This window comes from Balaenoptera musculus, chromosome 10 (genome assembly GCF_009873245.2).
Source record: "Balaenoptera musculus isolate JJ_BM4_2016_0621 chromosome 10, mBalMus1.pri.v3, whole genome shotgun sequence".
Lineage (NCBI taxonomy): Eukaryota > Metazoa > Chordata > Mammalia > Artiodactyla > Balaenopteridae > Balaenoptera > Balaenoptera musculus.
In genome coordinates, this window is record NC_045794.1 from 99,354,996 (window position 1) to 99,382,591 (window position 27,596).

Genomic DNA, 27,596 nt, shown 5'->3' on the forward strand with positions numbered 1-27,596 from the left:
TCAGGAAACGCTAGTGGCCCTCTCCCACTGACAGGCAGGGACGTGGGTTAGACTTTTACTGCGACCTGGGGTTGTAAACCGGTGGCCCCTGGCTGGCCTGCAGAATTTGAATTACTTGCTCACATTTATAAATTGGGGGATTCTACACAAAACCCAAAATTTCCAGCATTTTTGGAAAGCTCCTGAGATCTGGCGACCGCGGTCTGCGTAGCCCACTCTGCGCCCCGGGGCTGAGCGAGGCGTGGCTGTCCCCAGAGGGGCACTGGAGCTGTCACACGCTCTCCCTGGGTCTCCTCCAGCCTCTCTCCCTCCCGGCACTTCCCCACCCCCATGTCCCCGTGGGGCCCACGGCCCAGAGTGTCACCGCGGGAGGGTGAACCTGGGTGCCTTGGGAACACGTTGGCTGTTGGGTTTAGGGTGGACAAGGGCAGACGCTTAGGACCATGATGAATCCTCGGCCCCGGCACATCGAGCCCCAGGTCCTTTGAACACCCACACCCGCTGTGCACACCAGGTGCCCCTGGATCTTTCTGTGTGACACAAGATAGTCAGAATTTCCAGTCATTGAAGTGTCTGACTTTCTGGCAAATGGACGAGTACTTTCAAAACCAAGACATTCCTGGGATTAGGGAAAAGCCACTGACCTGGCAGAGTGCGGTCCTCGGGGAGAAGCTGTGGTCCAAGCGGAGCCCCTCCTTCCAGACCCTGGACTGACCCTCAGAAGACCATAATCAGATTTCAGCTGAAGGCTCCTCAGTGAAGGGGCCGTGTCCCTCAGGGAACCCAGGCCGTGAACAATAGCAGAGCTCCGAAGAGGCCTCACTGAACCCCGCTGTGGTTCAGCGTGGACGTGGCCGCCACAGAGGGCTTCCGGAATCCCAGCTGTGATCAGTCACCCACAGGCTTTGCATGGAGTCCCAAAGTCCCTTTTTCCGGGATTCTTGCCTTCTTTCAAGGCCAAGTTCAATTACTGCTTCCTCTAGGAAGCCTTCCCTGGTTTTCCCTGGGGTGAACTTCACTTATTCTTCAGAAGCCCCTGTGAAGTAGGTACCGCTGCCACCCCCGCGTTCCAGACGGTGAAACTGACGCTGAGCAAGGCGCAGGGACTTGCTGGAGTCCTCATGCCAGCACGTGGCACAGAGAGATCCGAACCCTGGGCTCGTGGCCACAGACCCTCCTTGTTTTCCTCCGGGCTTTATGCTTAACAGGCCTGTGGAATGTGCCGTCTGGGTGGGTCTGTGAGAGCATTTCTCATCTATTAAAGCCGAGAGATCCTAGGCCCTGTTTAGTGTTATCTTTGATCTTGCAAGGGCGGTGTGGAAATTTCTCTGTTTTCATGTGACCCAGTTTCTCTGCTTTGAAAATGTCGTTCCTGTTCTCCTCCATGCTCCCTGTTTTTGAGGCCAGGCAGCAGGGCTCCTGGAAGCATGTCTTCATCTCTGCACCCCGCACCCCCATCTACCACCAGTTGTTCTGGCCCACGGCCCGTGTCCAGGCCAGCGGATGACCCGCGTGGCAGCTCTGGGGCTCCTGGGAGGCGCTACGGGCTCACAGTAAGGACGCACCTGCGTGGCTCACCTGTGCCCCGAAGCCCACCTGTGCGACCCTCCACCCATGTGAAGCCAGGGTCTTTTGTTCTTCCTCGGCCGTGAACGTAACCATGGCAGACGGCCTTGACCGGAAGGGACCTCCCTGGCCTTTCTGTCCTCCTTCTGTGACGCTGGCCCAGGAAACCAGAGTGAGGAGCCCACGGCTGCCGCATCCACCCCCTTGCACAGTTCACGTACGTGCCTCTTGAATATGCGAGAACTTTTGTGAAAAACCCCCTTTTCCTCCTTCCCTTTTCTGCCTTGGAAAGCCCTTTGCTGGTTAGAAGACTCTTTGTAACTTGTTATGTAGTAAAAATAATTGCTGAAATTTGGTCTGTTTTCTCAGCGGGACTGAGTGACCGGAGGGGATCTTTGGAATGGGGAGCGGGGCCGGGCGGGGTGCGTCTCCGAGTCATTTGCTCGTGAAGGTGTTTAACACGTGTCTGCTTCTTGCACAGAGTTAAGCTAAGGATTTGGGGATCAAAAGATGGCTGTGCGTGGGGTCTGCTCCTGGGATGCGGGGCGGCAGGGAGACTGTGCCTGTCTCCAGGTGCAGGGCTGGCCTCCGGACTGGAGTATTGTTGGGAGGGGTCCATTTTTTCTTCCCTCTTCTTTTAAATTGTGGTAAAATATACATAACATAAAATGTACCATTTTAACCCTTTTTAAGTGTACTGTTCCGTGGGATTCAGTTCATTCACGTTGCTGTGTGGCCATCGCCACCCTCCATCTCCAGAACTTTTTCATCTTCCCAAACTGAAGCTCTGTCCCCATTAAACACTGACTCCCCATCATTTCCCCCTATTTTCAGCCCCTGGCACCCACCACTCTACTTTCTGTCGCTGTGAATTTGACTGTAGGGACCTCCTGTAAGTGGAGTCATACAGGGTTTGCCGTTTTGTATCTGGCTTATTTCACTTCGTGTACTGTCCTCAGGATTCATCCACGTGGTAGTAGGTGTCAGAATTCCCTTCCGTTTTATGGGTGAATAACATTCCATTGTGGGTATGGACCATATTAGTTTATCCGTTCATCCATCAGTGGACGCTTGGGCCGTTTCCACCTTTTGTCTGTGAATCGTGTAAGTCATTGCTGCTGTAGGACGTGGGTGTGCAAGAGAGCCCATATTTTCACAGTCCTGTATCAGGGCCTTCCTGATGTTAGAACCCAACGTCCTGGGCCCCACTGTCGTGTTCCTTGTGAGGGACAGAGGGTGGCTTGTCCCCAAAGCTGGGTCTATGGCTGAGTCCAGGGAGCCCACCGTGTGCCCAGCTCCGGCCTCAGAACCTGATGTTCATCGTTTCATTAAGTCCTTCCAGGGGACCCGACGTTTTGAGAAAACAGGCAGAGAGGTTGCCAGACGTGCCTGGGGTTGGGTCACCCTGGCCTGCCTGTCCCAAAGCCATCACATCCTGTCCCCTTGCTACTCTGTCCCCTGTACCCTCAGGTCCCGGAATTGGAGATATTCAAGGTTCGAGGTGACTGCAGTATTGAAAGAGGGAGTAGGTTTCCACCTCTGAGGACGTTTCATTACAGAGAAGGCCTTGAAACTAACACAACGTTGTAATTCAATTAGGATTTAAAAAAAAAAAAAGAAAAAAAGAGAAGGAAGGCTGGGCACTTGTCACTGGAGCTCACAGAGGAAGAGGCTGGTTTTGTGGCGTGTGGTCGGGGACTGTCACCCAGCAGTTCTCAGCCAGGGCTGGAAAGGCGCCCAGTGCCCCCTGCACCCACTGGATGGGGGCTGGAGCCTGGAGTCCGATGCAGTTATGGCCGGTGGAAGAAATGCGCTGTTAGCCCCCAGTGTCCCGGGATGGCCCCCTGGCCAGTGTAAGTCGAGATGCTTTCCTGGAAGGTGTCTAGTGCGGGGGGCGAGGGATCCTTTCTGCACCGTGGCATCCAGGCCGCCCCTCTCATCGCGTAGCCGGCCCTGCGGTCCCTGCGACTGTTCAGGGCGCCCTCCTCCCCAGCCCCCGGCACCCCGTCTGCCCTCTAGACACGGTCCTGCGCTCCCAACTCCAAGTCTCCGGATTCGGTTTGTTAGATTCTGCTGTGCGTTTCACTGCTCCCGACCCTGGGCATTACCTGGCATCAGACCAGCCGGATTCTGTCCCGTGAACGTGGCCACGGACGACAGCACTGCCTCACCTGTTGTGAGCCGGGAGGGTCTTCACACCCGGAGTCCACGGCCGAGGACACTGCTGTCCGGGAGGGGGAGGGGAGCCCGCCCGTTTCAGGCCCTGTAGCTGTGATCCAAGCTTCGTCCATCTCAGCAGCCTTGGGTGGATCTGGAAGCATCCAGAAGCTTCCATGACATAGTCATGTATTGCAAAGAGCGGTGAAAACAGCCTGGCCGGGCTTGGTGAGAATCGGGAACTCTCTAGCGTGGGTGAAGACTTGCAGAATGTATTCTTGGTTCGGAGCATTTTTCCTTGGACTCTTTCTGGGCACCCAGCCATTTAGGAATGTTTGTTAAATGCTTAAAAAACCGGAGTTGATTTCTCTCTGTTTCCACTGCCAACATGTGAGGCCACGATATTCCATTTATACTAACTGGCTTTTTCCTTTCTCTTTCTGCCTGACAGTGAGTGACCTGCAGGAAGAAGGGAAAAATGCCATCAACTTGCCGATGTCCCCTGCCTCGGTGGAGATCCACCCTGAAGACACCCTGCTCGGTATTATCGGTTTCTCCAGCTCCTTGTCGTGGGCGAGTTGAGCTTCCCAGCTTGCGGTTGGTCTGGGAGGGGCTGAAGAGGAGCATTCGTGGCCTTTTGATCAGACTCTGACGTCACATGGGGCTCTCAGCTCAAGGTCATGTTTAAAAAAGTCTGTAGGAAAAAAGCAAGCCTTCCCTTGTAGGTTACTGCCTTTATGATTGCAGATGTCAGTTTTATTGTGATTTAAGTAGGATGAGGCCTAACTCACGGTTCCCAAGGTGACGGGGAGGGCAGCAGGGTCGGGCAGGAGGCAGAAGGAGTGACGGGAAAGCACGGGCAGAAGCCTTCATTGTGGTTTTCACAGGAAGGAGTGAGTGAGGCAGGGTTAATAAGCAGGTTTGGATCGGCTGGTCTGGGTAATTTCAGGGGCCTCTGGGACACAGGGGCTGCCCCGAGTTGTCTGTACCTGGTCCCAGGTGATTAGGGCAGGGGCTGTTGTCTGGGCGTGTAAGAGCCCTGTGTGAGTTCAGTTAGAGAGGTGTCTGGGGCGTGTGGGCTCTGCGTTGGTTGTTTGCACGTGGAAGGCACTCACAGGGGACACGTTTGCTGTTTTGGGAATCAGCTAGCTCTGAGAGGGGAGTCCCTCTGGGTCCCCAAGGCCCCAAGATGTCAAAACATTAGAAAATACAGAAAACAAGAAACACGATTAACATACCCCCCATCTCTGCACAAGCCGGAGTGGCCTCCACGCCAGGGGCCTGCTAGGTGGGACCTGCCAAGCGGTACCGGCCCTGCACTCACCTCCTCAGGACCACACCCCAGCCGGCACTGATGAGGTGACGGCCTGGACACACTTGCCTTAAAACGTGTTTTGGGATCCGATGGATCTGGAAGGCAGTCTCGGAACATTCCGCTTCTTTCCAAACCCTGCCTGGTTCAAAGGGAAGTCCCGGTTGATGCCTCTGTTGTGGTTCCCACGACAAGGCCAGGCCAGCAAGAGCTGATGGGGAAGAAATGCAAACGCACGTCCAGGCGGCCGACCTGCAGCCAAGCGCTGGACGGGCTCGGAGGTGCCGCCGGGGTCCCCTGCGGCTTCCCCTCTGCTCTAGGAAGAGCGTGACCCTTCACTGACGCTGTTGTGTTTTGTCTTCAGTCTGGCCGCAGCTGCTGCCCAGGAAAATGACCCTCTCCCAGGAGAAACTGGGGATGAACACTGTCTGGAAATTACCCTGATTCAGAACAGGGTTTCTCCCACACCCACCCCGTGCTATGGGCATTTGGCACCGGATAATTCTTTTTTTTTTTTTTTAATTAATTAATTTATTTATGGCTGTGTTGGGTCTTCGTTTCTGTGCGAGGGCTTTCTCCAGTTGTGGCAAGTGGGGGCCACTCTTCATCGCGGTGCGTGGGCCTCCCATTATCGCGGCCTCTCCTGTTGCGGAGCACAGGCTCCAGACGCGCAGGCTCAGTAGTTGTGGCTCATGGGCCTAGTTGCTCTGCGGCATGTGGGATCTTCCCAGACCAGGGCTCGAACCCGTGTCCCCTGCATTGGCAGGCAGATTCTCAACCACTGCGCCACCAGGGAAGCCCCGGATAATTCTTTATAGCGGGGTCAAGGTGTTGATCAGCATCCCTGGTCTCTACCCACTAGGCTCCCCTGGCATACTCCCCCTCCCCTCCCCGCCCCCCCGGTTGGGACAACCAGAAACGTCTCCGGACATTGCTGTGAGTCCCCTGGGATGGGGGTTTGGGGGACTTGATTGCTTCTGGCTGAGAACCCTGCTTTAGACCAACAGGAGTGCTAGAAAATAGATTTACTGTAAACGTGTGGCAGGCTGTTGTTTTGTCAATATGCCTTGAACCTGCTTTTCCCTGGACCCTAACCCGCCTGCCTTACCATTTTTCTAAATAGCTGCTCTTGGGCTGGGAGTTGGCATTCTTCCGTTTGCTCTGTAAGGTTCTGCTGGCCCCTGAAGCTCCTGTGACCTTGATAAGAACCACCCTGGTCAGCACCTGGAGCTGCGAGTGACGGGTGAAGGGGATGTGAAGTGGGAGGAGAGGGTGTTGGACAGGGAACAGCACGTCCAAGGCCCTGTGGCCAGCGGTCGTGAGAGGCTTGCTGACGGGCCGGTCAGGGGTGCTGGGGGGAGCTGGGAAGGAGGTTGCAGAGGGCCTTAGCAGGGACATCACCAGGAACTCCAGCGTGGTCCCCTGCAGGCTACCTGCAGCGTCTCTCTCAAGCACCAGGTCGGCGCGGCTCCAAAAATAGCTTTTCCACTTTGTCAGGTTTTAAATTTTGCTGTTGGGCTTCCCTGGTGGCGCAGTGGTTAAGAATCCACCTGCCAATTCAGGGGACACGGGTTTGATCCCTGGTCTGGGAAGATCCCATATGCCGCGGAGCAACTAAGCCCGTGCGCCACAACTACTGGGCCTGTGCTCTAGAGCCCGTGAGCCACCACTACTGAGTCCACGAGCCACAACTACTGAGCCCACACGCTATAACTACTGAAGCCTGTGCGCCTAGAGCCCATGCTCTGCAACAAGAGAAGCCACCGCGATGAGAAGCCCAAGCACCGCAGTGAAGAGTAGCCCCCGCTCACCGCAACTAGAGAAAGCCCGCGCACAGCAATGAAGACCCAACACAGCCAAAAATAAATAAAATAAATTAAAAAAAAATATAGAAATATCTCATAAACAATCACAACAAATAAACTTTAAAAAAAAAGAATTTTTGCTGTTGTGAAGCCTCTGTCACTCAAAGCCATTTCATTCCCACCAACGTGGACAGGGTCCCAGCCGTGGGAGCCTGTGTGGGCCCCGGGACCCTGGTCATCTCTGCCTGCCCGTCCTAGGGGCCAGAGGTTGTGCTTCTTTTCTGTCCATTTAACACCCCTGCTCAGTTTTGTTCTGTGACGTGTCTGGTGTCTGTGGGTCTTTCCCCTCTGCTGTCCACTTATTACCACTGCGTCACTCCCTCTGTACAAGCTCACTGGTGCCCGTGGTCCATGGATCAAGGCCAGACACGGAGGGAAAAACAAACAGATAAACAGAAACAGAAGATGGATAAACACACTTTGCTGAGAAACATCCTTTTATTCCCCTGCTCTTTCTAATATTTTTGTCCGTATCACCTTATGCAGTGGCGAGCTTTCTCGGTGAACGACAGGTCTTCCCCGGGTTTATTAATAGTGGCTCTTCCACAGCTCCGATTCAGGCCTGTGTGCGCCCCCCTCCCTCCTGAAAGATGCGGTGGATACTCCATTGCCTCCTGGGAGGCAGTTCTGCCTGGGCCGTGTGACTGGCTGCAGGGCTGCTCACTGAGAGGACCACGGGGTCTCTGCTCTCAATTCCCCCCATCTGTGCCAGGGGATCCGGCCACGCCCACTGACGCTAACCCGCCTGTCCTTTGTCCTTTGTCCCCGCAGAGGAGAACCAAGAGCGCACGGTGATCGACCCCACGTCCAGGGACGACCCCAGATTCAAGGAGCTGGTCAAGGTGAGAACGCGTGTCCCGGCTGGGATGTTCTTGTGGGGTCAGACCTTGGGGTTCAGGCTCTTGTGGGCCAAAGGAGCAAAGCTGGGGGCTGGTCACGGGGCCTTACTGCTGCGTTTGGTGGAGGGATATGGAGGAAGAGGCTGGACGGCCTAGAGCATCTCCCAGGGGCCCAGCCGCACGGGGCCTCTCAGACGGCCCACTCCCCGTCACGTGCTGGACCCAGTTATGCGGGGACCCTTTTCTTAAGACTTGGAACGAACAGCTGCAGTGAACGCTCACGGTGCCTTGCAGACGGGTTCAAGGCGTTCAAACTCTTTCTGGAGCGAGAGGGGCGGCGTTCAGAGGAAACTCTGAAAAGCGGGCACGTGGGCCCCTCTGGCCACACCTGCGGATCCTCATTGGGTGCTGGTGCCCCTGCACTGGGCAGCCGTCAGGTTCTGCAGCGTCTGGACGTGTGGGGACCGTCCAGGCTGGAGGATGGCCGCCTGGTTCTGGAAAGTCAAGGCCAGCCCGGGCCGCTGGCTCTGGGCTCCTTCGGGGCCATGGCGGCTGTGCGTCTCTCCCCACTGGTCTCTCGAGCCCGGCTTAGCGGTGAGGCTTCATTTGTAGCGTTAGCCCGTGTCCGAGCGTGGGTTGCAGTTTGATTGCTCTGATCTAAACCACAGCAGGGCGTCAGAGGTTAATCCCTGGGCCGGCAAGGGCTCTGACAGCATCCTCACCTGCGAGCCCTGAGGCCAGCGGACCTGGGCTCTGCAGACGCCGTTTAGGGCAGTGCCACACACATACCTTGTGAAAAGGGCTTTTTCAAAAGTTTCTCCACCTTAACCACTGCGGTTGGGCCCGATGAGGGCACGACTGCCTTTTCACGAGGGCTCCTTCAGGATAAACAAAACCTTTGCAAGTTGTAGCTTTTAAAAAATTGAAATGGAAAATGTCTGTTTTCGGGCCCACCCCATAATGTTGATTCTGAGCAACTTAAATTGCCTAGTTTATTAAGATTTTTCTTTTTTTCCTGAATACCCACTTTGTTATTCTGAACAGAAGATTGTCGGTGAGGAAAAGTAACCCTGCACTTCAGCCTCTAAAATGTTATCCATGGGCGATATTTAAGTAGTAGGCGGGGATGCCCTGTGTTTGTCAGGGTTCTCCAGAGAAACAGGATCCACAGGCCATGGCCCTATCTCTCTACCTCTCTCTCTCTCTCTCCATCTGTCTATCTATCTCTCTCTCCCTATATTTATCTCTTCTGTCTCTCTCTGTATCTATCTACAGAGATTTATAAGGATTGGCTCACGTGATTATAGGCTGAGAAGTCCCATGATCTGCCCTCTGCAAACTGGGGACCAGGAAAGCTGGTCCGAGGGCCTGAGAGCCCAGCACAGGACTTGGACGTCCCAGGCAAAGAGAGGGCGAGTCCAGCCTTCCTCCACCTTTTTGTCCTATTCAGGCCCTTCCTGGATTGCATGCCACCCACCACGCTGGGGAGGGCCCTCTGCTTTACTCAGGCCACCAATTCAAATGCTAAATACGGGGACTCCGGGAGAAGTAACTCCCCCACCCCCAGGTTACGCTCTGAACCAGTGAAGTGTCCGGTCTTGAATGAGTCTGTCCGTTTGATGCCTTATTCGCTGAGCCCCGGTTGAGGGTGGGGGGCTGTGCTGGACCCCGGCCGGGGATGCAAGATGAACAAGTCACCTCCCTGCTATACGGGATCCACATCCGCTCCGTGCTCCTCCTGGACTCACTCACTCGGCCCTACCCGCCTCTGCTTTGCCGCTTTGCCTCAGGAGACTACAGGCATTTTTGGCCTCCACCGGATGAGGGCTGGGCAGCTGCATGTCCTTTATCAGCCCACACAGAGGGACCACAGCATCTCTGCATCCGGGACCGGCCCGACGGGACCTGCGGAGGCTCTGGCAGCCCCTCCTGCCCCGGATGACGGGTTCAGATGAATGACCACGTCTGGGGCAGGGAGTGTGCCAGCTGGAGGGGCTGGGAGTGCGGACGTTAACATCTTGTGGGGCGAAGTAGGACTGAGGGCCGGAGGGAGTGGGAATGCACGCCTCTCCCTTTCTTCCCCGACGGGCAGTTCTGAGAGCCGTGCTTCCACAGCAAGTTGGCTGTGTGCTGGGCGTCGGCTGGGTTATCTTCCGAAGCTGTGGGTGGCTCAGGGGCGCACCTGCCTCCCTTCCCTCTCCCCTCACTCTTGCTAGTTTGGGGTTATGGTCCCCCCAAAAGCAGCAGCAGTGAGCTTGGCCCTGGGCTCTCTTTCCTGGGGAACCCAGGTGTGGTGTGCTGAATCATGGCCCCCAAAGATGTCCCCGTCCTAACCTCTGGAACCTGTGACTGTTACCTCCTTATGTGGCGAAAGGGACTTTGCAGATGTGATTAAGTTAGGGGTGTGGAGGGAGGGATGACCCTGGATTGTCTGGTGGTCTCACAAGTGTCCTTATAAGAGGGAGGCAGAGAGAGATTTGACTGCAGGTGATGGTGGCAACATGAGGATGGAAATGGGATGCCACGCTGCTGGTTTTGAAGATGTGGGAAGGGGCCATGTGCTAAGGAATGTGGGCTCCCCTAGAACGTGGAAAAGTCCAGGAAGCCTCCCCTAGAGCCTCCAGAAGGAATCAGCCCTCCTGACACCTTGGCATTAACCCAGTGAAACTGATCTTGGACTTCTGACCTCCAGGACTGTGAGGGAATACACTGGTGGTTTGGAAGCCCCAGATTGGTGATAATTTGTTACAGCAGCCGGAGAAACCAGTACACCAGGCCGAGTTACCTCCTGTCCCTAAATCACCGCATCCCTTAGCTGTAGCTGAGGGTCCCCGTCTGCTTGGGAGCAGGGCCGGCCTTGCTGCCTTGCCAGTTTCCAGGAAGGGCCAGCTGCCAGACACATAGAGGTCTGCTCCCATGGCCATCCCGCCAGCCTGGAGCACATATGCCTGGAGATGGGCAATTTCTGGAAGGTTCCCCCTGCCCTCAGACTGCAAATCGTATCTCGAGGCTGGTGGCTTATTTTCCAAAATAAGCATACACACAGCAAGCAGGACAGTGCCGTCAGGCTGTCTGTCTGTGGCTTGTTGGTTGCTGTAGTGGCACGTGGAGGGGATGTATGTGAAATACTAGTTCTCACTAACTACAGGACTTTTAAACAGAGACGCACGCGTGTTGGTGGGGGTCTGGGAGATGCCTGGGCTGAGCGCCGGCTACTCTGGGTGGTTCTTGTTTGTCAGGTAAGGGGGAGGCTCAGCGTATCCCGGAGTCGGGGTTCACGCACGACAGGGGGCTGTCAGCACCTCCTTTTCTTGGCGTGGGGAGGCGCTGGCCCCAGGGCCAGGCAGCCTGCGCATGCGGTCAGGGGTGAGCTGCCCGTGGCCTGCCTTGGGGTGCCGCCGAGCCGGGCACCCTTAGACGTGCTCCGGGCTGGCGGCCCTGCTGCCTCACTTCCCGCCCCCCCCCCAAATCCAGCGCTCCAGCCCCCGAGCCTCCTTGCCCCTCCCTCCTTGAGCAAGCTGAGCACCTGCCCACCTGGGTATGAGGTTAGAAAGGCCGTTTGCCCCAAGCCCAGCCCCACTTCTTTTTTTTTTTTTTTTTTAATTGAATGCCCATTCTACACTGACAGCTAGATGGCAAGGAGCTAGCTCCCAGGCAAGCTTAGGTTCCAAAGTCATGTCTACACATAATCTTTTTTTTAAAATCTATTTATTTATGGCTGTGTTGGGTCTTCGTTTCTGTGCGAGGGCTTTCTCTACTTGCGGCAAGTGGGGGCCACTCTTCATCGCGGTGCGCGGGCCTCTCACTATCGCGGCCTCTCTCGTTGCGGAGCACAGGCTCCAGACGCGCAGGCTCAGTAGTTGTGGCTCACGGGCCTAGCCGCTCCGCGGCATGTGGGATCTTCCCGGACCAGGGCTCGAACCCGTGTCCCCTGCATTGGCAGGCAGACTCTCAACCTCTGCGCCCCCAGGGAAGCCCCCAACCCCACTTCTGATGCCGGTTGTAAGTTTGGGAGCCCCAAGACGACGCATGAGTTTGATACTTTGCTAAAAGGACTCCAATTATACTCACGGTTATGGCTTATTCCTAGGACACAGGTTAAAATCAGCCGACGAGGAAGCGCAGGTTGACTTTGGTGCAGGGTGTGGACCACGTGCGGGCCTGAGCTTGTCAGGGTGAGGTCTGGCTGACATCCCGACCGCTGGCCACGTCCCAGTCTTGGGACCAGCGGGACCTCTCTGAGTTAGCACGGTCAGTCCCCTGGCTTGCTTTCTCTGTTCTCCATCATCTGCACTTCGTTACCTCTTGTCTTGGCCCCTGTCCTGTCTCTCTCTGTAGACTTACCCCCACTGACCTTCCTGCCTCAGGACTGTTGGTGTTTAAAACATTGTGAGCTGCTCTCTGCTTCCTGTAAAAAACCCTGGCTCGGGCTAAGCCAGGCATTAAGAATGAGGCCGCTCATTGAAACATTCTCTTCGAGCCTCTATTGTGTGTAATGCAGTGTGAGGGGGTGAACGGGTGGGTGTGATGGGCTCTGGAATCGGCTCCCGGGATTCAAATCCCGGCTCGGATTAAAGCAGGAGAACAGTCGTGCCCATCTGCAAGCATGAGGGTGACGTTGGATGCCACACGCTTGCTGTCCGGCAGGTGCTGTGCCGGGCGCTGGAACATGGGCACAAGCAGGGCAGAGCTGGGAGGGAGGTGCATAGGCACGTCTATGGTTCAAGTTTAGAAGTGAGTATCCTGTGGGCTCAGGAGCTGAAAGACTTATCCTGTCTCCTGTATGCAGGTGTTTGTCCTGTGGTCCTTTTCGCTAGCATCCTCCAGGAGTGCCCTGAATCTCTTAACAGGGTGAACAGCTGGTGCTGCCTGGGGAAGATAGCAGTTTACAGATGAGATCCTTTATATTTTTAATGATCTTTGAAAGAGGAAATGGCAGTTCTCGTGCTTTCCAGAGTGAATAGCCAGGGAGGGGCCTCCACACTTGCGGGTGCGTTGGTCCAAGGCAGGCTGGCCGTGTCGTCACCGGGGTACGCATTTCTCCCCACAAGCAGATTTCACATCTCATCTCCCAGTTTATTGGACAAGGCTCCTTCGGGTTGTTAAGTTCTGTTTTCTCCCTCCCTTTGCCCCTATGAAGAAAGTCAGCTGCACAAAGATGGTCTTCCGGGCAGAAGACGGTGATATCATCGTTGTGTGGAGATGCCCGGTGATGCGGCTGGCACTGCACCTGGCCGGGATGTTCTCCTGCCTGCGTCCTCCGTGCATTAAGCCACGACAAGCCTGTTTGGAAGTGATTAAAACATAACTGTCATAGCTTTGGGGGAGACAGGCTGCAGATCCTGATTATCATTTAGAAGGAACTCAGGGGGAAGTAATTTTTTATTCTGGCTAAAGCAAGCTTGTGAAAAGTCTATGCAAAGAGCACTGTGCCGAGGGCATCATTAATACATGACCTAGACACGTGCCTGCAGGATTCGGGGTTTGCAAATGAGTACGTCCCTAAAAGTAAGGACGGGTGCCATCTTTAAAAAGTCTCCTGTGAAACAGAAGATTAAGACGGATGACCTGGGCAGTACAAGGGCAGGGTGATTGGTGGTGGCCAGGAGGGGACTGCATCTTTGCGGGGGCAGCAGTGAAACTGGGCGGTGGATTTGCTTTTGCTTTCCCAGAGCTGACCTCCGTGGCCCGTTGCGTGAAATGTGATTTTCATCCCCTTCTGTCTGTTGTTTCCGTATTTGGACTTTGGCCAGGTCAGAGATCCAGATGGGATTTTTAGTTTTAGTTTCTTCACAGCAGAAACATCTCTTGTGTGTTTTCGTACAGGACCTTGCTCTGGGCAAGGCAGCCTCTAGAACCGAATGTCTGCATGCCCCAGAGGCTTTTCTAGGTCTGTAGGCAGCCCTGCAGTTGATTTGAGCGCCTTCCGTGGGTCTGTTCCTAGTTTAGCCCCTGCGGTGATGGCCTTGAGTGGGCTGGTGGTCCAGCTGGGGAGACAGACATGTCGAGGGACGGATGAGTATGGTTCCAGGTGGCATGACCGCTTTGAAGGAAACTAAAGCAAGAAGCGGGGTGGTTTCTTCTCCCCTCTGTTTTTGGTGGGGTGGTCGGGAGCTGACATTTGAGCGGAGACCTGCTGGTTGGTACCTAGGGCGGCAGCAAGTGCAGAGGCCCCCTGGGATGCCCGTGCTGGCAGGTGTGAAGGCCAGCGACGGGGTGGGGGGCGGGCAGCGTGGCTGGAGCCTAGACAGCAAGAACGAGGGTGATCAGAGGTAAGATAAGAGAGGTGGCAGGGGTGCGAAATGGTGTTTGACTCCCGGGGTTGGTTTGGGGGGGCACAGGGACGTGGGAGGACCAGCAAGCAGCTGTGACACCTAACTGCCCACGTGGGGCAGAGACTAGGTCATGTTTCTTTACAGCTCCAGCACCTCGGGTGGTGTCCGCATATCCTAGGTGCTGGTAGTTAGGCTGAGTACATCAGAAAGGGGTTTCTGACACGCAGAGAAGCCGTGGGTGGCGAGGCTGACATCTGTGTAGATCTCTATAGTTGATTAGCACTGGCCAGTAGATCATCTCACCACATCCTCAGAATAGCCCTGCAGAGGTAGGTGCTAGCACCTGCATTCTAGAGGTTCGTTGCTTAATAACAGGTTTATTGAGATCGAATTCCCATACCGTACAATTCAGCGGTTGTTAGTGTTCTCCCAGAGCTGTTCAGCCATCACCTCAATCAGTCAAGGACATTTTCATCACCCCAGAAAGGAACCCCATAACCATCAGCACTCAGTCGTGTATCCTCCTTCCTGGCCCCCGGCAACCACTTTGTCTCTAAAGAATTATTCCGTCTCTATAATTCGCATATTCTGGATATTTCATAGAAGGGGAAACATATCAATACGTGACTTTTGTGTCTGGCTGCTTTCACTTGGCATAGTGTTTTTAAGATTCATCCATGTTGTAGCAGGTATCAGAACACCATTCCTGGACTTCTCTGGTGGCACAGTGGTTAAGAATCCGCCTGCCAGTGCAGGGGACACAGGTTCGATCCCTGGTCCGGGAAGATCCCACATGCCGCGGAGCAACTAAGCCCGTGCGCCACAACTACGGAGCCTGCACTTTAGAGCCCACATGCCACAACTACTGAGCCCACATGCCACAACTACTGAGCCTGCGCTCTAGAGCCCGCGAGCCACAACTACTGAAGCCCGTGTGCCTAGAGCCCGTGCTCCACAACAAGAGAAGCCACCACAATGAGAAGCCCACGCGCCACAGCGAAGAGTAGCCCCCATGCGCAGCAAGAAAGACCCAATGCAGCCAAAAAAAAAAAAAAAAAAAGAACTCCATTCCTTTTTATGGCTGAATACTATTCCATTGCATGGATAGACCACAACGTGTTGATCCGTTCCTTCTCGATGGCATTTGGGTTGTTTCCACATTTTGGTTATTTTGAATAGTGCTGCTATGAACATCCGTGTACAAGGTTCTGTATGAGCTTGTGTTTGCAGTTCTTTTTGGCATATACCTGGGAGTGAAATTGCTGGGTCATATGGTGATTCTGTGCTTAACCTTTTGAGTAACTGCCAGACTGTTTCCGTAGTGGCTGCACCATTTTACATCCCCCAAGAAGTGTATGAAAATTCTTCCAATTTCTCTACATCCTTGGCAACACTTACTGTTCGTCGTTTTGATTATAGCTACCCTAGTGGGTATGAAAAGGTATCTCGTAGTGGTTTTGATTTATATTTCCCTGGTGGCTAATGATGTTGAGCATCTTTTCATGTATTGGCTATTTGTATATCTGTTTTGGAGAAATGTCTATTCAGATCCTTTGCCCTTTTTTTTTTTTTTTTCAAAGTTTGTTTGACCTGAAGGTCATACAGTTTGGGGGAGGAAGGAACTTTTTTTTTTTTTTTGTCTGTGTTGGGTCTTTCATTGCTGCGCGCGGGCTTTCCCTAGTTGTAGTGAGCGGGGGCTACTCTTCGTTGCGGTGTGCGGGCTTCTCATTGCAGTGGCTTCTCTTGTTGTGGAGCACGGGCTCTAGGCGCGCGGGCTTCAGTAGTTGTGCTTTGCCCATTTTTAAATTGGGTTATTTGTCTTTTTATTATTGAGTTTTAAGTGTTCCTTATATATTCTAGATACAAATCCTTTATCAGATATATGATTTGCAAAATCTTCTCTCATCCTGTGGGTTGTCTTTGTATTTTCTGGATAGTATCTTTTGAAGTACAAATGTTTTAAATTTTGTTTGTCACGTTTATCTATTTTTTCTTTTGTTCCTTGTGCTTTTGGTGTCACAGCTAAGAAATCATTACCTCATCCAAGGTCATGAAGATTTACCTCCATGTTTTCTAAGAGTTTTATAGTTTTAGTTCCTACACTGAGGTCTGATCCATTTTGAGTTGATTTCTGTACATGGTGTAAAGTAAGGGTTCAGTTTTATTCTTTTGCATGTGGATGTCCAGTTGTCCCAGCACCATTTGTTAAAAAGACTGTTTTTTTCCCCATCGAATTGTCTTAGCCCCCTTATGGATGTCACTTGGCTGTAATGTGAAGTTTATTTCTGACCTCTCATTTCTGTTTCATTGACCTCTATGTCCTTCTGCCAGTATCACATGTTTTGATACTCTAGCTTTGTAGGAAAATTTGAAATCAGGAAGTGTCAGTCCTCCAACTTTGTTGTTCTTTTTCAAGATTGTTTTGGCTTTTGGGGGTCTCTTGACTTTCCATTTGCGTTGTAGGATTTGCTTGTCAGTTTCGGCAAAGGAGCCATCTGGATAGTGATTAATTTTTATAAGTGGCATCTATTATTATTTTTTCTAGTTCCCAAAGTAATATATACTGCTGAAAACCTGGAAGACAGAAAAATCAAACAGAAGGCAGTGGTAATTTTTTAATTCGTGTCCCTCCAGGCTTTTTCTTTTGTGCATTCAGCTTTTCCTACACAAAATTTGAAATCATTTCCGAGTTGGTAGATGTCTAGGAGCACATTTGGATTGGTACCTTGGGAGAAATTTCTGGAAGTGGAATTGCTGGGTCACATAGCACACACAGGCCCAGTGTGGAGGCTCTTTGGGCGGCAGCTCCGTCCTCCGATGGGCACCGGCCCCTCCTGGCCTCCCTGCCGGGTGCACATTGGGAGAGTGGCTCACGCCTCCGTGGCCCGGATCTCGCCACCCTGCCTGCCCACCCCCCAGGCACCCACTTTCTGCTCAGCTGTTTCCTATCCCGCCCTTGAAGGCCGCTTCCTCTGCTCCCGGGGCCGCGTGACCCCTCACGTCAGAATCCTTTGTGATGGCTCGTACTCACCATTCATCTCTCTCTGCTGCGTCTCCCGGCTGGACCTGGGCTCCCGGAGGGCGGGGGACGCGCCTCCTTTGTCCCCACGTCCTGGCACCAGGAAGGCGCTCAGTGAGAGCCGTTGAGCTGAGTGTAATACTGCCACTCAGCTCCGATAGCGGCTGTGAAATCCCTGATGAAAGGCCAAGGTAGCAGATTCCTAGAGCTTTGTGGAATTAAGGGCCCGAGGGTCAGGGCGCTCCTTCGAGGAGCCTGGTTGCTGGTGGCTGGAGAGGTGAAGGTACGGGGCAGGTCTGGCTGTGATCCCAAATCTGCTGTTTCTCGCCGTGTAACCGGGGCCCAGAAGGGTGGATGCTGGGGTCTGGAGAGCTAGGTGGGTCTCTGCTCCGTGATGTCAGGGCCTGGACGGGGCAGGCGTCCTCCCAGCTGCTTCCAGACCCCCCTCCCGCCTCGTACTGCCGACTGTGCCCCGCCACCCCTCCTGGTTCTCCCCTTCGTTCATGGATACCTACAGCCCCTGGCCTGGCGTCTTCCTCTCTGCCCCGCCTCCCCCATTCCTGCCGCTCCATCCACCGAGATGCCCGTTCACCAGCTCCTTCCTCAAGCTCCCCCTCTGCATCTGCCCGTACCCAGGGTCAGGGTCAAACCTTGCTTCTCCCCAGCCCACTCCCTGTGCCCCTCTGGGGTCCCCACGTCCAGTCCCCACTCCCCCTAGTGCCCACGGTCACTCGTCTCATCCACTGCCCCCTCCCCTCCTGGCCCAGGTGAGAGTCCAGGGCTGGCCCCGCCCCCATGCCCCTCTTGGCCCTGGAAGCCCCACCCCCTGACCTCCCAGGTGGTTCCAGGTGGCTACCGGGCTCATCCTGCACCTCCTTCCTGTCTCTGCTCAGACGCCACCACCTCCAAGAGGCCCCCTGACCCCCTGATCCCCATGACCCCTCTGCCCTCTCCATCCCCAAACTCTGCCTAATTCTTCTCAACAGACTTATTTTTAAGAACCATTTTCAATTTACAGAAAAATAGCAAAGATAGTACAAGAGTTCCCATATTTCCACACCCAGTTTTCCCCATTATTAACATCTTAGATCAACATGGTACATTTTTTTAAAAATTAATTAATTAATTAATTTTTGGCTGCGTTGGGTCTTTGTTGCTGCACGTGGGCTTTCTCTAGTTGCAGTGAGCCGGGGCTACTCTTCGTTGCGGTGCACGGGCTTCTCATCGCGGTGGCTTCTCTTGTGGAGCACAGACTCTAGGCGTGCGGGTTTCACTAGTTGTGGCACTTGGGCTCAGTAGTTGTGGCACATGGGCTCTAGAGTGCAGGCTCAGTAGTTGTGGCACACGGGCTTAGTTGCTCTGCGGCATGTGGGATCTTCCCGGACCAGGGCTCGAACCCGTGTCCCCTGCATTGGCAGGCGGATTCCTAACCACTGCGCCACCAGGGAAGCCCCAACGTGGTACATTTGTTATATTAATGATCCAATATTAATACATTATTATTAACTAACACCCACTATTTATTCACATTCCCTTAGTTTTTACTAGACATACTTTCTCCATCTCAGGACCCCACCTGGGATCCGACGTGATATCCTGTCTCCTTAGCTCCTCTGGGCTGTGATGGTTTCTCAGACTGTCCTTGTTTTTGATGACCTTGACGGTTTTGTGGAGGACTGGGCAGGGGTTTTGTCGGGTGCCCCTCTATTAGGGTTTGTCTGATGTTTTTCTCGAGATTAGACTGTGGTTATGGGTTGGGGAGGGAGGCCACAGAAGCGAAGTGCATTCATCCCATCACATCAGGGCACACACGACGTGATTGATCACTGTGACGTTGACCTTGATTGCCCGGCTGAGGTGTGGTTGTCAGGTTTCTCCACTTTATTCTGACTTATTTTTCTCCATAACATCAATCACAGCCTGGAAGTGTGTGTATTTGTTTGTCTTTTAATGTCTGATTGGAAGGTAAGGTCTTCAAGGACAGAGACCTCTCTCGTCTTTTTTATCCCCAGAGCCTGGCACATAGTAGGTGCTCAGTAAGTTAATTGATGAACTCAATGCCTGCTTATGGAGCTCCAGTGCCAGGCAGTGAGCACTGGAGACAGAGCCACAAACAAGAGGTCATAGTTCTTGCCCTCACAGAGCTTAAAGTCCAGCAGGGAGATCGTTACAAACGAAGATGTATTCCCATTGCAAACGTGAACAGGGTCAGGGAAAAGGCCCTTGGGTGCGGTGAGAGCCATGATGAAGGGGTGTGGCCTGGGTTGGGTGGGGGGAGGTCAGAGGATGATACGGAGCTTGGGACCTGAAGGATGAGTGAGGGCTGGCCCGGCAGTGACGGAGGGGAGTGTGTTCAGGGTGGAAGGACTAGCACATGCAAAGGCCCTGGGGCAGAGAGGAGCTTGGGGATTTGAAAAACACCAGTGAAGAGGCAGGGTGCTTGGTGGGGCTGTGGCAGTGGCCCGGGAAGGAGGTTTGGACAGGGGCGGTGGGAAAGGAGATGGCGGGAAGTGGATGCAATTAAGAAGTGGGCTGAATGGATGAAGGGGTGAAATCCAGGCTCCTGAAGCTGGAGGATGGGGTCCTGTTTCCTTCTCAGAGAAACGGCAGGTTTGAGGAGGGGCAGGGGCGAGTTCAGTTAGAGATGCTCATGGAACACCCTAGCAGAAGGATGGTGCAGGGGGGAGGGAATGGATGTTTAGGGGTTTCTGGGACGGGGGGGCATTGGATATCGTGGGAGGGCATGAGCTGGCCTTGGAGGAGGGTGGAGAGAAGGAAGAGGAGCCATCCAGGGTGATGCCCTTTAAAGATCCAGAGGAGAAGGCGGTGTCAAGGAGGACCCCCGACACAAGGAAACTGGGAGGGTGGTGACAGAGGAGGGTGGGAGCTGGGTGACGGGAGAAGGTGCTGGAAGGTGGGAGAGAAGGCAGCTGGGTGGGGAGGTCCAGCTCCCAGCCTCCCAGGATGCTCGCCCCCCAGGGAGGGAGACGGAGCAGGGCTGTAGCTTGGAGCCAGCTCCATCCTGCCGACCTTTCGGGAATGGCTTCGGCAAAACCAGAATGCCGCAGGGCTGAGCTGGAGCAGGGCGCTGTGGTCCTTCCCCCCACCTCCGTGTGCTCCGCCTGCCTTTTGTCTGTGGAAAAACTTTAGCCAAAGATTAAACCAGAGAAGTGAGAAAATGCAGAAACAAAGGAAAACAGTCTAACGAGACTAAATAATAGTTTTGTCATTAAGCATAGTCAAGGACCTTTAGTTCCTCCCCAAGGGCTACAGATAATATTCTGAGCTGCCCGTATCCTGTGAGCTGTCTTGTAGGTACTGAAACCCCCGCCAGGTGGAAGAAGTTAACTACATGATGACCAGACTGTAGCCATGACAGAAGCTGCCACAATTCCAAGAATTGGCCTCAAGGAAATGGGAACAAACTGACCCTGGAACTAAAGAGTAATTGTAGTTAAAACAATCAAGAGGTTGCTGGTCAGACCACCAATGACCAATTTCAAGATGACTGTCAGAGCTGCCTGTGCTGTTTCGGCATGTATCCCCCCTCCCTCTGTCTATAAAAGCTCTTGCCCCCTGGTTGTCATTGTTGGGGGAGGGAGTCGGCCTTTGGACAGACGTCCACCCTCTCCCACCGCCAGTTGCTGGCATCCAAAATAAAGCAAACTTTCCTTTCCACTATCCTTGCCTCTTTATTGGCTTTTGAGCGGCAAGTAGCCGGACCCCAATTTCGGTTACAGGGCTGCTCACCTCTTTCTTCCTCCCATCTTCCCTTTAATTTACTTTTACTTCTGTTCTTCATGGGATTGTGTGTCTGATTTAATGTTTTTGAGTTAGTGGGAAAATAGAAATTTCACAGAAATTTGCTTTGTGGCCAATTTTGCAGGTGGCATCCATATCAGAGAGTGACAGAGGATACTCTAGTCTGGATTTGTGTCCTTTTGTTTATCTCTGAGAGGGCCAATCAATGCCCATTTCCAGGAGGTTATTGGGACCAATTAGTTAGTATTATTGGTTTTGCTTGCACAGGGAAACCATGTAATACGTATATTTTTGATCAAGTCTGTTCAGGCATCTGTTTCATTTTGCGGAGAAGTGCCTTAAGCAGCGTCAGCCAAATGGAATTTTGTTCAGTGGAAACCCTATTTCTCCATAGATATTTTCTCGATTGAAGCTGTCTTCTGTTATGATATATTACTCAGCGAATTGAAGGAAAACTTGTTGAGAAAAGGCTGGTCTAGAGAAATGAACACGTGCGTCCACATAAAAACTGTACGTCCATGTTCATAGTAGCACTGTTGACAACAGCCCAAAAGTGGAGACAACCCAAATGTCCATCAGCTGGTGAATGAATCCATAAAACACGTCTCTCCATACAATGGATCCAGCTGTAAGAAGGAACGAGGTCCTGACACGTGCTACAACTTGGGTGAACCTTGAAAACATCATGATAAGTGAAAGAAGCCAGACACAAAAGATCACGTATGGCGTGATTCCTTTCGTATGAAGTATCCAGAACAGGCAAATCCATGGAGAAAATGGTTTTGTGGTTGGAAGGAGGTGGGGGAGGGTAGAAGGGGGAGTGACTGCTGATAATACAGGGTTTCCTTGTGGGGTGATGAAAAATGTGCTTCAGTGGATTATGGTGATGGTTGCACAACTTTGTGAGTATACTAAACACCACTGAACTGCACACTTTAAAAGGGTGAATTGTGTGGAATGTAAATTCTATCTCAATAAAGCCTTGAAAAAATTAGGGTGCCGCTGGGAGCAGGCTCTCAGAGCTTGTCAGTAACGGCCGCTCGGGATCCCCTTCTGTCCACAGCTTTAGGCTCAGGGCTATCAGGGATGGTTTTAGTGCAGATATGAAGGGAGGGACGGGGGTGGACGTTTGTGGCTCACCTGTGCTGTCTCGGGCCATGGGGGGCAGTGTTACTGACGTTTCCTCGTTTGATCCGCCCTCCCGCATGCCGTGGTGGACACCATCATTTCCTTTGGCTGAGTTCCCACACGTACCCAAGTCCCCGCTGGGAGGAGGCCAGTCTCCCCATGGTACCGCCCTCCACCAGTCCTCCTGTGAATCCCGCGGGAGCCCCGGCAGCCTGGGTGGGAGAAGCTTGCCTATCCCCTCGGGCTCTCCTGGCCCCTGCTCTGGGAGCGTCTCGGTGTCCAGCAGCTCTCCGTTCCTGCGCTTGCTCTGGTCGTCGCCTGGGCCCTCCTGGCCCCAGCGAGCGAGGCCGTAACGCCCGTCCACCCCGCAGGTTCTCATCGACTGGGTCAACGACGTGCTGGTGGAGGAGAGGATCATCGTAAAGCAGCTGGAGGAGGACCTGTACGACGGGCAGGTGCTGCAGAAGCTCCTGGGTGAGTGCACGGGAAGGGCGGCCACCCCAAGGGGTGGCCCCGGGCTGGACCACAAGATTCTCTACATGGCGACATCGGTCGCTCGTCTGTAAGCCGCAGCCCTGAGCCCATGGCTCCCAGGTGGTGGCCCCTGGGGCCCCGCGTCACCTGCCCTCTCGTCGTCTCTCGGGTGGGGGTCCCGCCAGAGCTCCCAGCCATGGGGCTGCAGCGGGTCATGCACAGCTTCCAGAATTGTCTGTGGCCTCTGCTGTTGGATGCATGCGTACAAGGGGAGCACGGAGATGGGGCACGAACTGGACGCCGTCTCCTCTCTGGGGCAGCCCTCCGGGCTGGCCTGCGCCCGTCCAGCTGTGAGCACCTCCAGCCCGTGCAGGCCCATCCAGGGCCAGGGTGCTGGAGGGGGTGGCCCCCAGCCGTGCCCTTCAGGGGCATGATTTAGATGGGGGGTGGCAGGGGAGTGGCGAGGAGGGAGACTGACTGCGGATGCTCTTTTTATGTCTGTCCCTTGGGGACAGAGTTCCTCAGCAAAGTAACATCTGTAGAGCACTTAGCATGGGGCCGGGCACAGGGCCTGGAGTCAGTACGGGGTAATGAACAACAACACAACAAAGACAAAGAAATGGGGAGTACGAGCAGGGCCGGTGGGTCCCCTGAGTTCCTCTGAGCACCGGGCACACGGTAACCATGCGCTGACCAAGTGAGTGAAGAAAGCCCTGCCGTTTCCTACCTACAAGGACGTGGGCTCCTTTTATAGGAAGTGAAAAGGGACTGGAGAGGCGAGTATTTGTCTGGGTCTGTTGGGCGTCAGCACCATCCCCGGTCTCCAGGAGGGGCTGTTTGCTGAACAGTCTCTCAGTCCCCAGGAAGCTCTGATGTATTTTCAGGGTCTCCAGATCCCCGTGAGTGTGGCCTGGCGGCCTCAGTGTCCCCTTGTCCATTAGGATAACTCACCTCCAAAAGGTCCCTGGGAGGCCCTGCCCCCAGCGTTGGTGGGGTGCACACCTGCTCCCTGGGCCCGTTCTTCTCACGTTCCTCACCCCTTAATGACCCCACAGACCAGCGCTGTCCTGTGCAAGGGTCTTCCCAGCAGACCACCTGGAGGGCCACTCCTTCCAGGCAGGGCCAGCACTGGGGTGGGATCATGTTTTGCTCCACAGGGATGTGCTGGGGGACCTGAGTCAGGCACCTGGAGTTTGGGGGGGTGCTGTTGTGGGAGAGAGATACTGAGGGAAAGCAGATAGGAGGGGCTGGGGCTGGAGAGGAGCATCCCGGGGAGGACTGACCCACAGGACGCACCCCTGCCGCTGCCCAGATTGTGGCCTTGGCTCAGCCTCGGCGTCATTCCTCAGTCCCGGGTCCCTGCGGGCAGTTTGCGCACTCAGCACAATGGCTCTTAACAGACAGTCCGATCTTGGGGGGAAACCTGCAGGGTCGTGTCACGTACCTGGCTCTGAGGACATGGTGATCGACGGCCCACACGTTGTTTTGTCCTTGTTTAGTCAGTCCTCAAAAAGCACGTCAGGAAGGAGGAGATTTTGTGTTTATTTTGGTTATCCCTTCGTTGGTTGAATGAATATCCTTTGGCCTATTGTGTGGCAGGTGTGGAGATGCAGTGGTGACAAGAGGGAGGAAGTCCCCATGCCCCACTGCCGACACCCGTTCCGGCAGAGGGGAGAAAGAGAACTATTGTGTGGTGGTTCAACCTAAAACACAAATAGATTCTGCTTTAAGAGAGTGACAAGCGCTAGGGAGAGAATCAGAGAGGTTCTGGGGCAGCGGGGCTGGGTCGGGTGGAAGGACCAGGCGGTCAGGGGCAGCCCCCCTGGGGAGCTGACATCCAAGCAGGCTTCTGCACAGTTGTCATGGAAAGAACATTCCAGGCTGAGACTCTGTGAAGTGTCTGCAGGGTTTAAAGAGCAGTGAAAGGTGGCTGCAGGTGGCAGGGGTGGACAGATGGGGCCAGCTCACGTCCAGTCCTGGTGGACAAAGGCTTTTATTCCAAGTGACAGGAAGCCGCTAGAGGATTTGAGCAGGGCCGTGACAAGGCCTGAGTTAGCGTTTTAAAGGGTTGCTTGGGCTTCTGGGTACAGAATGAATGGGGAGGAGGGTCAGGAGGGGGACCTGGGAGGTTAATCAGGACGCTGTCACAGCAGCCCGGGCATCAGAGGAAGTGGCTCAGTCCAGGATGGAAGTGGAGGATATTTGGGAGGTTCAAGCTGATAGAGGCATGAAGACTGCTGGCCAGGTTTGTGGCCTGAACAGCTGGTGAATGAGAAAGCCCTTGGGAGTGGCGTGGTGGGCGGCGATGAGGAAGTGGGTGTTGCCTCTGCTAGGGCTGATACCCATCCTGCCCGAGTCAGCTGCGGGGTAAGGGTGGAGATCAGCAGTGCAGAGATGGTCAATGCCGTGGGACCGGGCGGCCTCACCCGGAGGGGGTGTTCCAAATTCAGTATTTGGCTGAATGCCGTGGGTCAAGAATTAAATCTCTGTTCATCTAAGCTGAGAACCCCCATCTTAAAATGAACTTCTTTGGTACAAGAATAAATCTGAAATGTTATCAAGATCGTTTAGTAACTGTCACAATTTTATAATTAAAAATGTTGGTTGGAGCTTTGTTGTTTCATAGTGTCTCGTTGGTCCAGCCATTCTCAGCACTGTCAAGTGCTAGATTGCTCTCGAGGTCACTGAACCAGACATTTGTGATGACAGACACTTATTTCAGCAGAGGAGGATGGAGGAGGCATGGCTCTTAGGCTGACACTGTCCACAAGGATCCTACTGATGGTGAAGCTGCCCTGAGTTATCAGCTTCCCAACCTCTCTATGTAAAGACCTAGCTTCCCTCTGACTCTTGGACTTGAAGACTTGGCTGTTGGTGACGATGCTTGCTTATTGAAACAGTCCTTTGAACTGCTGCTTTGCTCACTGCCCAGAGGAGATACTTTCTAATATTTTCAGAAGCAGACATAAGAGTGTTGTGCTCTGGGGCTTCCCTGCTGGCGCAGTGGTTAAGAATCCGCCTGCCAATGCAGGGGACATGGGTTCGAGCCCTGATCCGGGAAGATCCCATATGCCGCGGAGCAGCTAAGCCCGTGAGCCACAACTACTGAGCCTGTGCTCTAGAGCCCGCAAGCCACAACTACTGAACCCGCAAGCCACAACTACTGAGCCCACGTGCCACAACTACTGAAGCCCGCACGCCTAGAGCCCGTGCTCGGCAACAAGAGAAGCCACCGCAACGAGAAGCCGGCGCACCGCAACAAAGAATAGCGCCCGCTTGCCACAACTAGAGAAAAGCCTGCGTGCAAAAACGAAGACCCAACGCAGCCAAAAATAAATAAATAAAACAAATCTATTAAAAAAAAAAAGAGTGTTGTGCTCACTTACACTTTTATTTCTGATTCTTGTTGCATGCAGCTGTGGCTTCACTCACCCAGTCACTTGAAAAACTTGCATCCCTAAACCTTAGATCTAGCGATGTGGTCGTGGAAGTCTGTCTCTCAGGATCACAGGACCGGCTCTGGATGTGCATCTGCATCTCAGCCTTAGACGCCTATAAATGATGCCAGTGCCCTCTCTGGAGTAGAGTGTCAGGGGCATCTTAGAGCAGGTACCCTGTAAGAAAGCCTTGCCTGCTCAAGGCACATCCTTTTGGTCCCCTCTTCAGTTGGCCCCAGCAGATGCGGTACTTGCTCTGCAGTGGCTGTGGTTGTCATTGAGTCCTGCTACGTCCGTTTTGTTATCTGTGAGGTCTAACAAGAGGCTGACTTTGGCTCAGGCAGCCTTTTTATTGTGAAGTGGTTGCAGTTCCATCCTGTTTGAATATCTTGCATAAGTACTCCTAGATAGGCAATTCTGAAGTCTCTTGTGTGTCAAGTGCTTTGACATACCACTTTGTTTGAAGAAGAGAACAATGGAAGAGAATATCCAGATATTAACAGAACATCACAAGGTCTTGCCTGGTCGTATTAATGATGCTGTTACACTGATGAGATGCATTAGTAACCTACGTGATCACGTGATCCTAGGGCCCAGGGCTGCCAGAAATGATACTGATGGAGGCATTCAGCTCTTTACTTTTCAAAGGCAGAAGCTAAAACGAAGTAGGAGATTTTGGCTGAATGCCAGGCCAAAGCTGACTTCTGTGCATCTGTAGAGAGAAGAGGTCTGGGGACTGGGCCCGGGGGGGTGGTCAGTGGTCAGAGGAAGGGCCAGCACAGGCGTCTGGAGGGTCCAGCCAGGAGGGAGGAGGAGCTGGGGGAGCACTGCATTCAGGAGGGATAGAGGATGAGGAGAAGGCAGGAGTGAGGGTGATGAGGACAGAGCACAGACCTCTGGGTTTGGCCAGCTGTGAGTCACCAGTAGGCCCCCAGATGTGCCCCTCTCCTTAAGAGCGGATTCCGGGGGCAGCTGCCAGACCCTCTGCCAGGGCAAGTTTCAGGGGGTGTGACTCTCCTGCATTTGCAGTGTTGTCCAGGTGAGCCACCTGTGGGCAGTGACAACGCCCACGCTGGAGCATTGAGGCAGCTCCCGGGCTGGCTGTTGTCCTGCTTCTGACTCATGGCACACGCTTCTCCTTGTGAAAGGCAAGCCCTTCCTTGTGTAGTAAGTGTTCACAGCCCCGCATTCGGCCATCACTCACGTTTTCCAGCCACCGCTGAGAATCCGCCCCATCTTCCTCTGTCTCTTTGCATGCTGGGAAGACAGGGGTCCTGGCCACGCCAAAACCCTGAGCTGCCCCTGCAGCCCCATCAGCGGGCAGAGTGATGCTGGTGATGAGGGCGGCCAAGGACCTCGTTCTCTCCCACCCGGGGGAGTTACCTGAGACGCAGCCGCAGGCGGCACCCAGGCACAGCCAGCCTCCTTGGTTTCTGTTATCGGCTGAGTTGCATCCTCCCCCAGAATTCGTAAGACCTCGGGATGTGACTTTATTTGGAGACAGAGTCTTTAAAGTTAAAATGAAGTCGGGGTGGGCCCTCAACCTGTCAGATTGGTGCCCTTATAAGAAGAGGAGGGCTTCCCTGGTGGCGCAGTGGTTAAGACTCTGCCTGCCAATGCAGGGGACATGGGTTCGAGCCCTGGTCCGGGAAGATCCCACATGCTGCGGAGCAACTAAGCCCGTGCGCCACAACGACTGAGCCTGCGCTCTAGAGCCTGCGAGCCACAACTACGAAGCCCACGTGCGACAACCACTGAAGCC

The 27,596-nt window shown here is 53.9% G+C and overlaps 1 protein-coding gene across 1 annotated transcript in view; it reads left to right on the forward strand.

The window, feature by feature from the left end:
* PARVB (parvin beta) overlaps positions 1-27,596 on the forward strand; it is a 114,662-nt gene that overhangs the window by 52,851 nt on the left and 34,215 nt on the right. Inside the window, exons 2-4 of the mRNA XM_036866436.1 lie at positions 4,175-4,264; positions 7,672-7,742; positions 22,295-22,397. Coding sequence (XP_036722331.1) covers positions 4,175-4,264; positions 7,672-7,742; positions 22,295-22,397 — 264 coding nt within the window. The remainder of the gene's footprint in view (positions 1-4,174; positions 4,265-7,671; positions 7,743-22,294; positions 22,398-27,596) is intronic.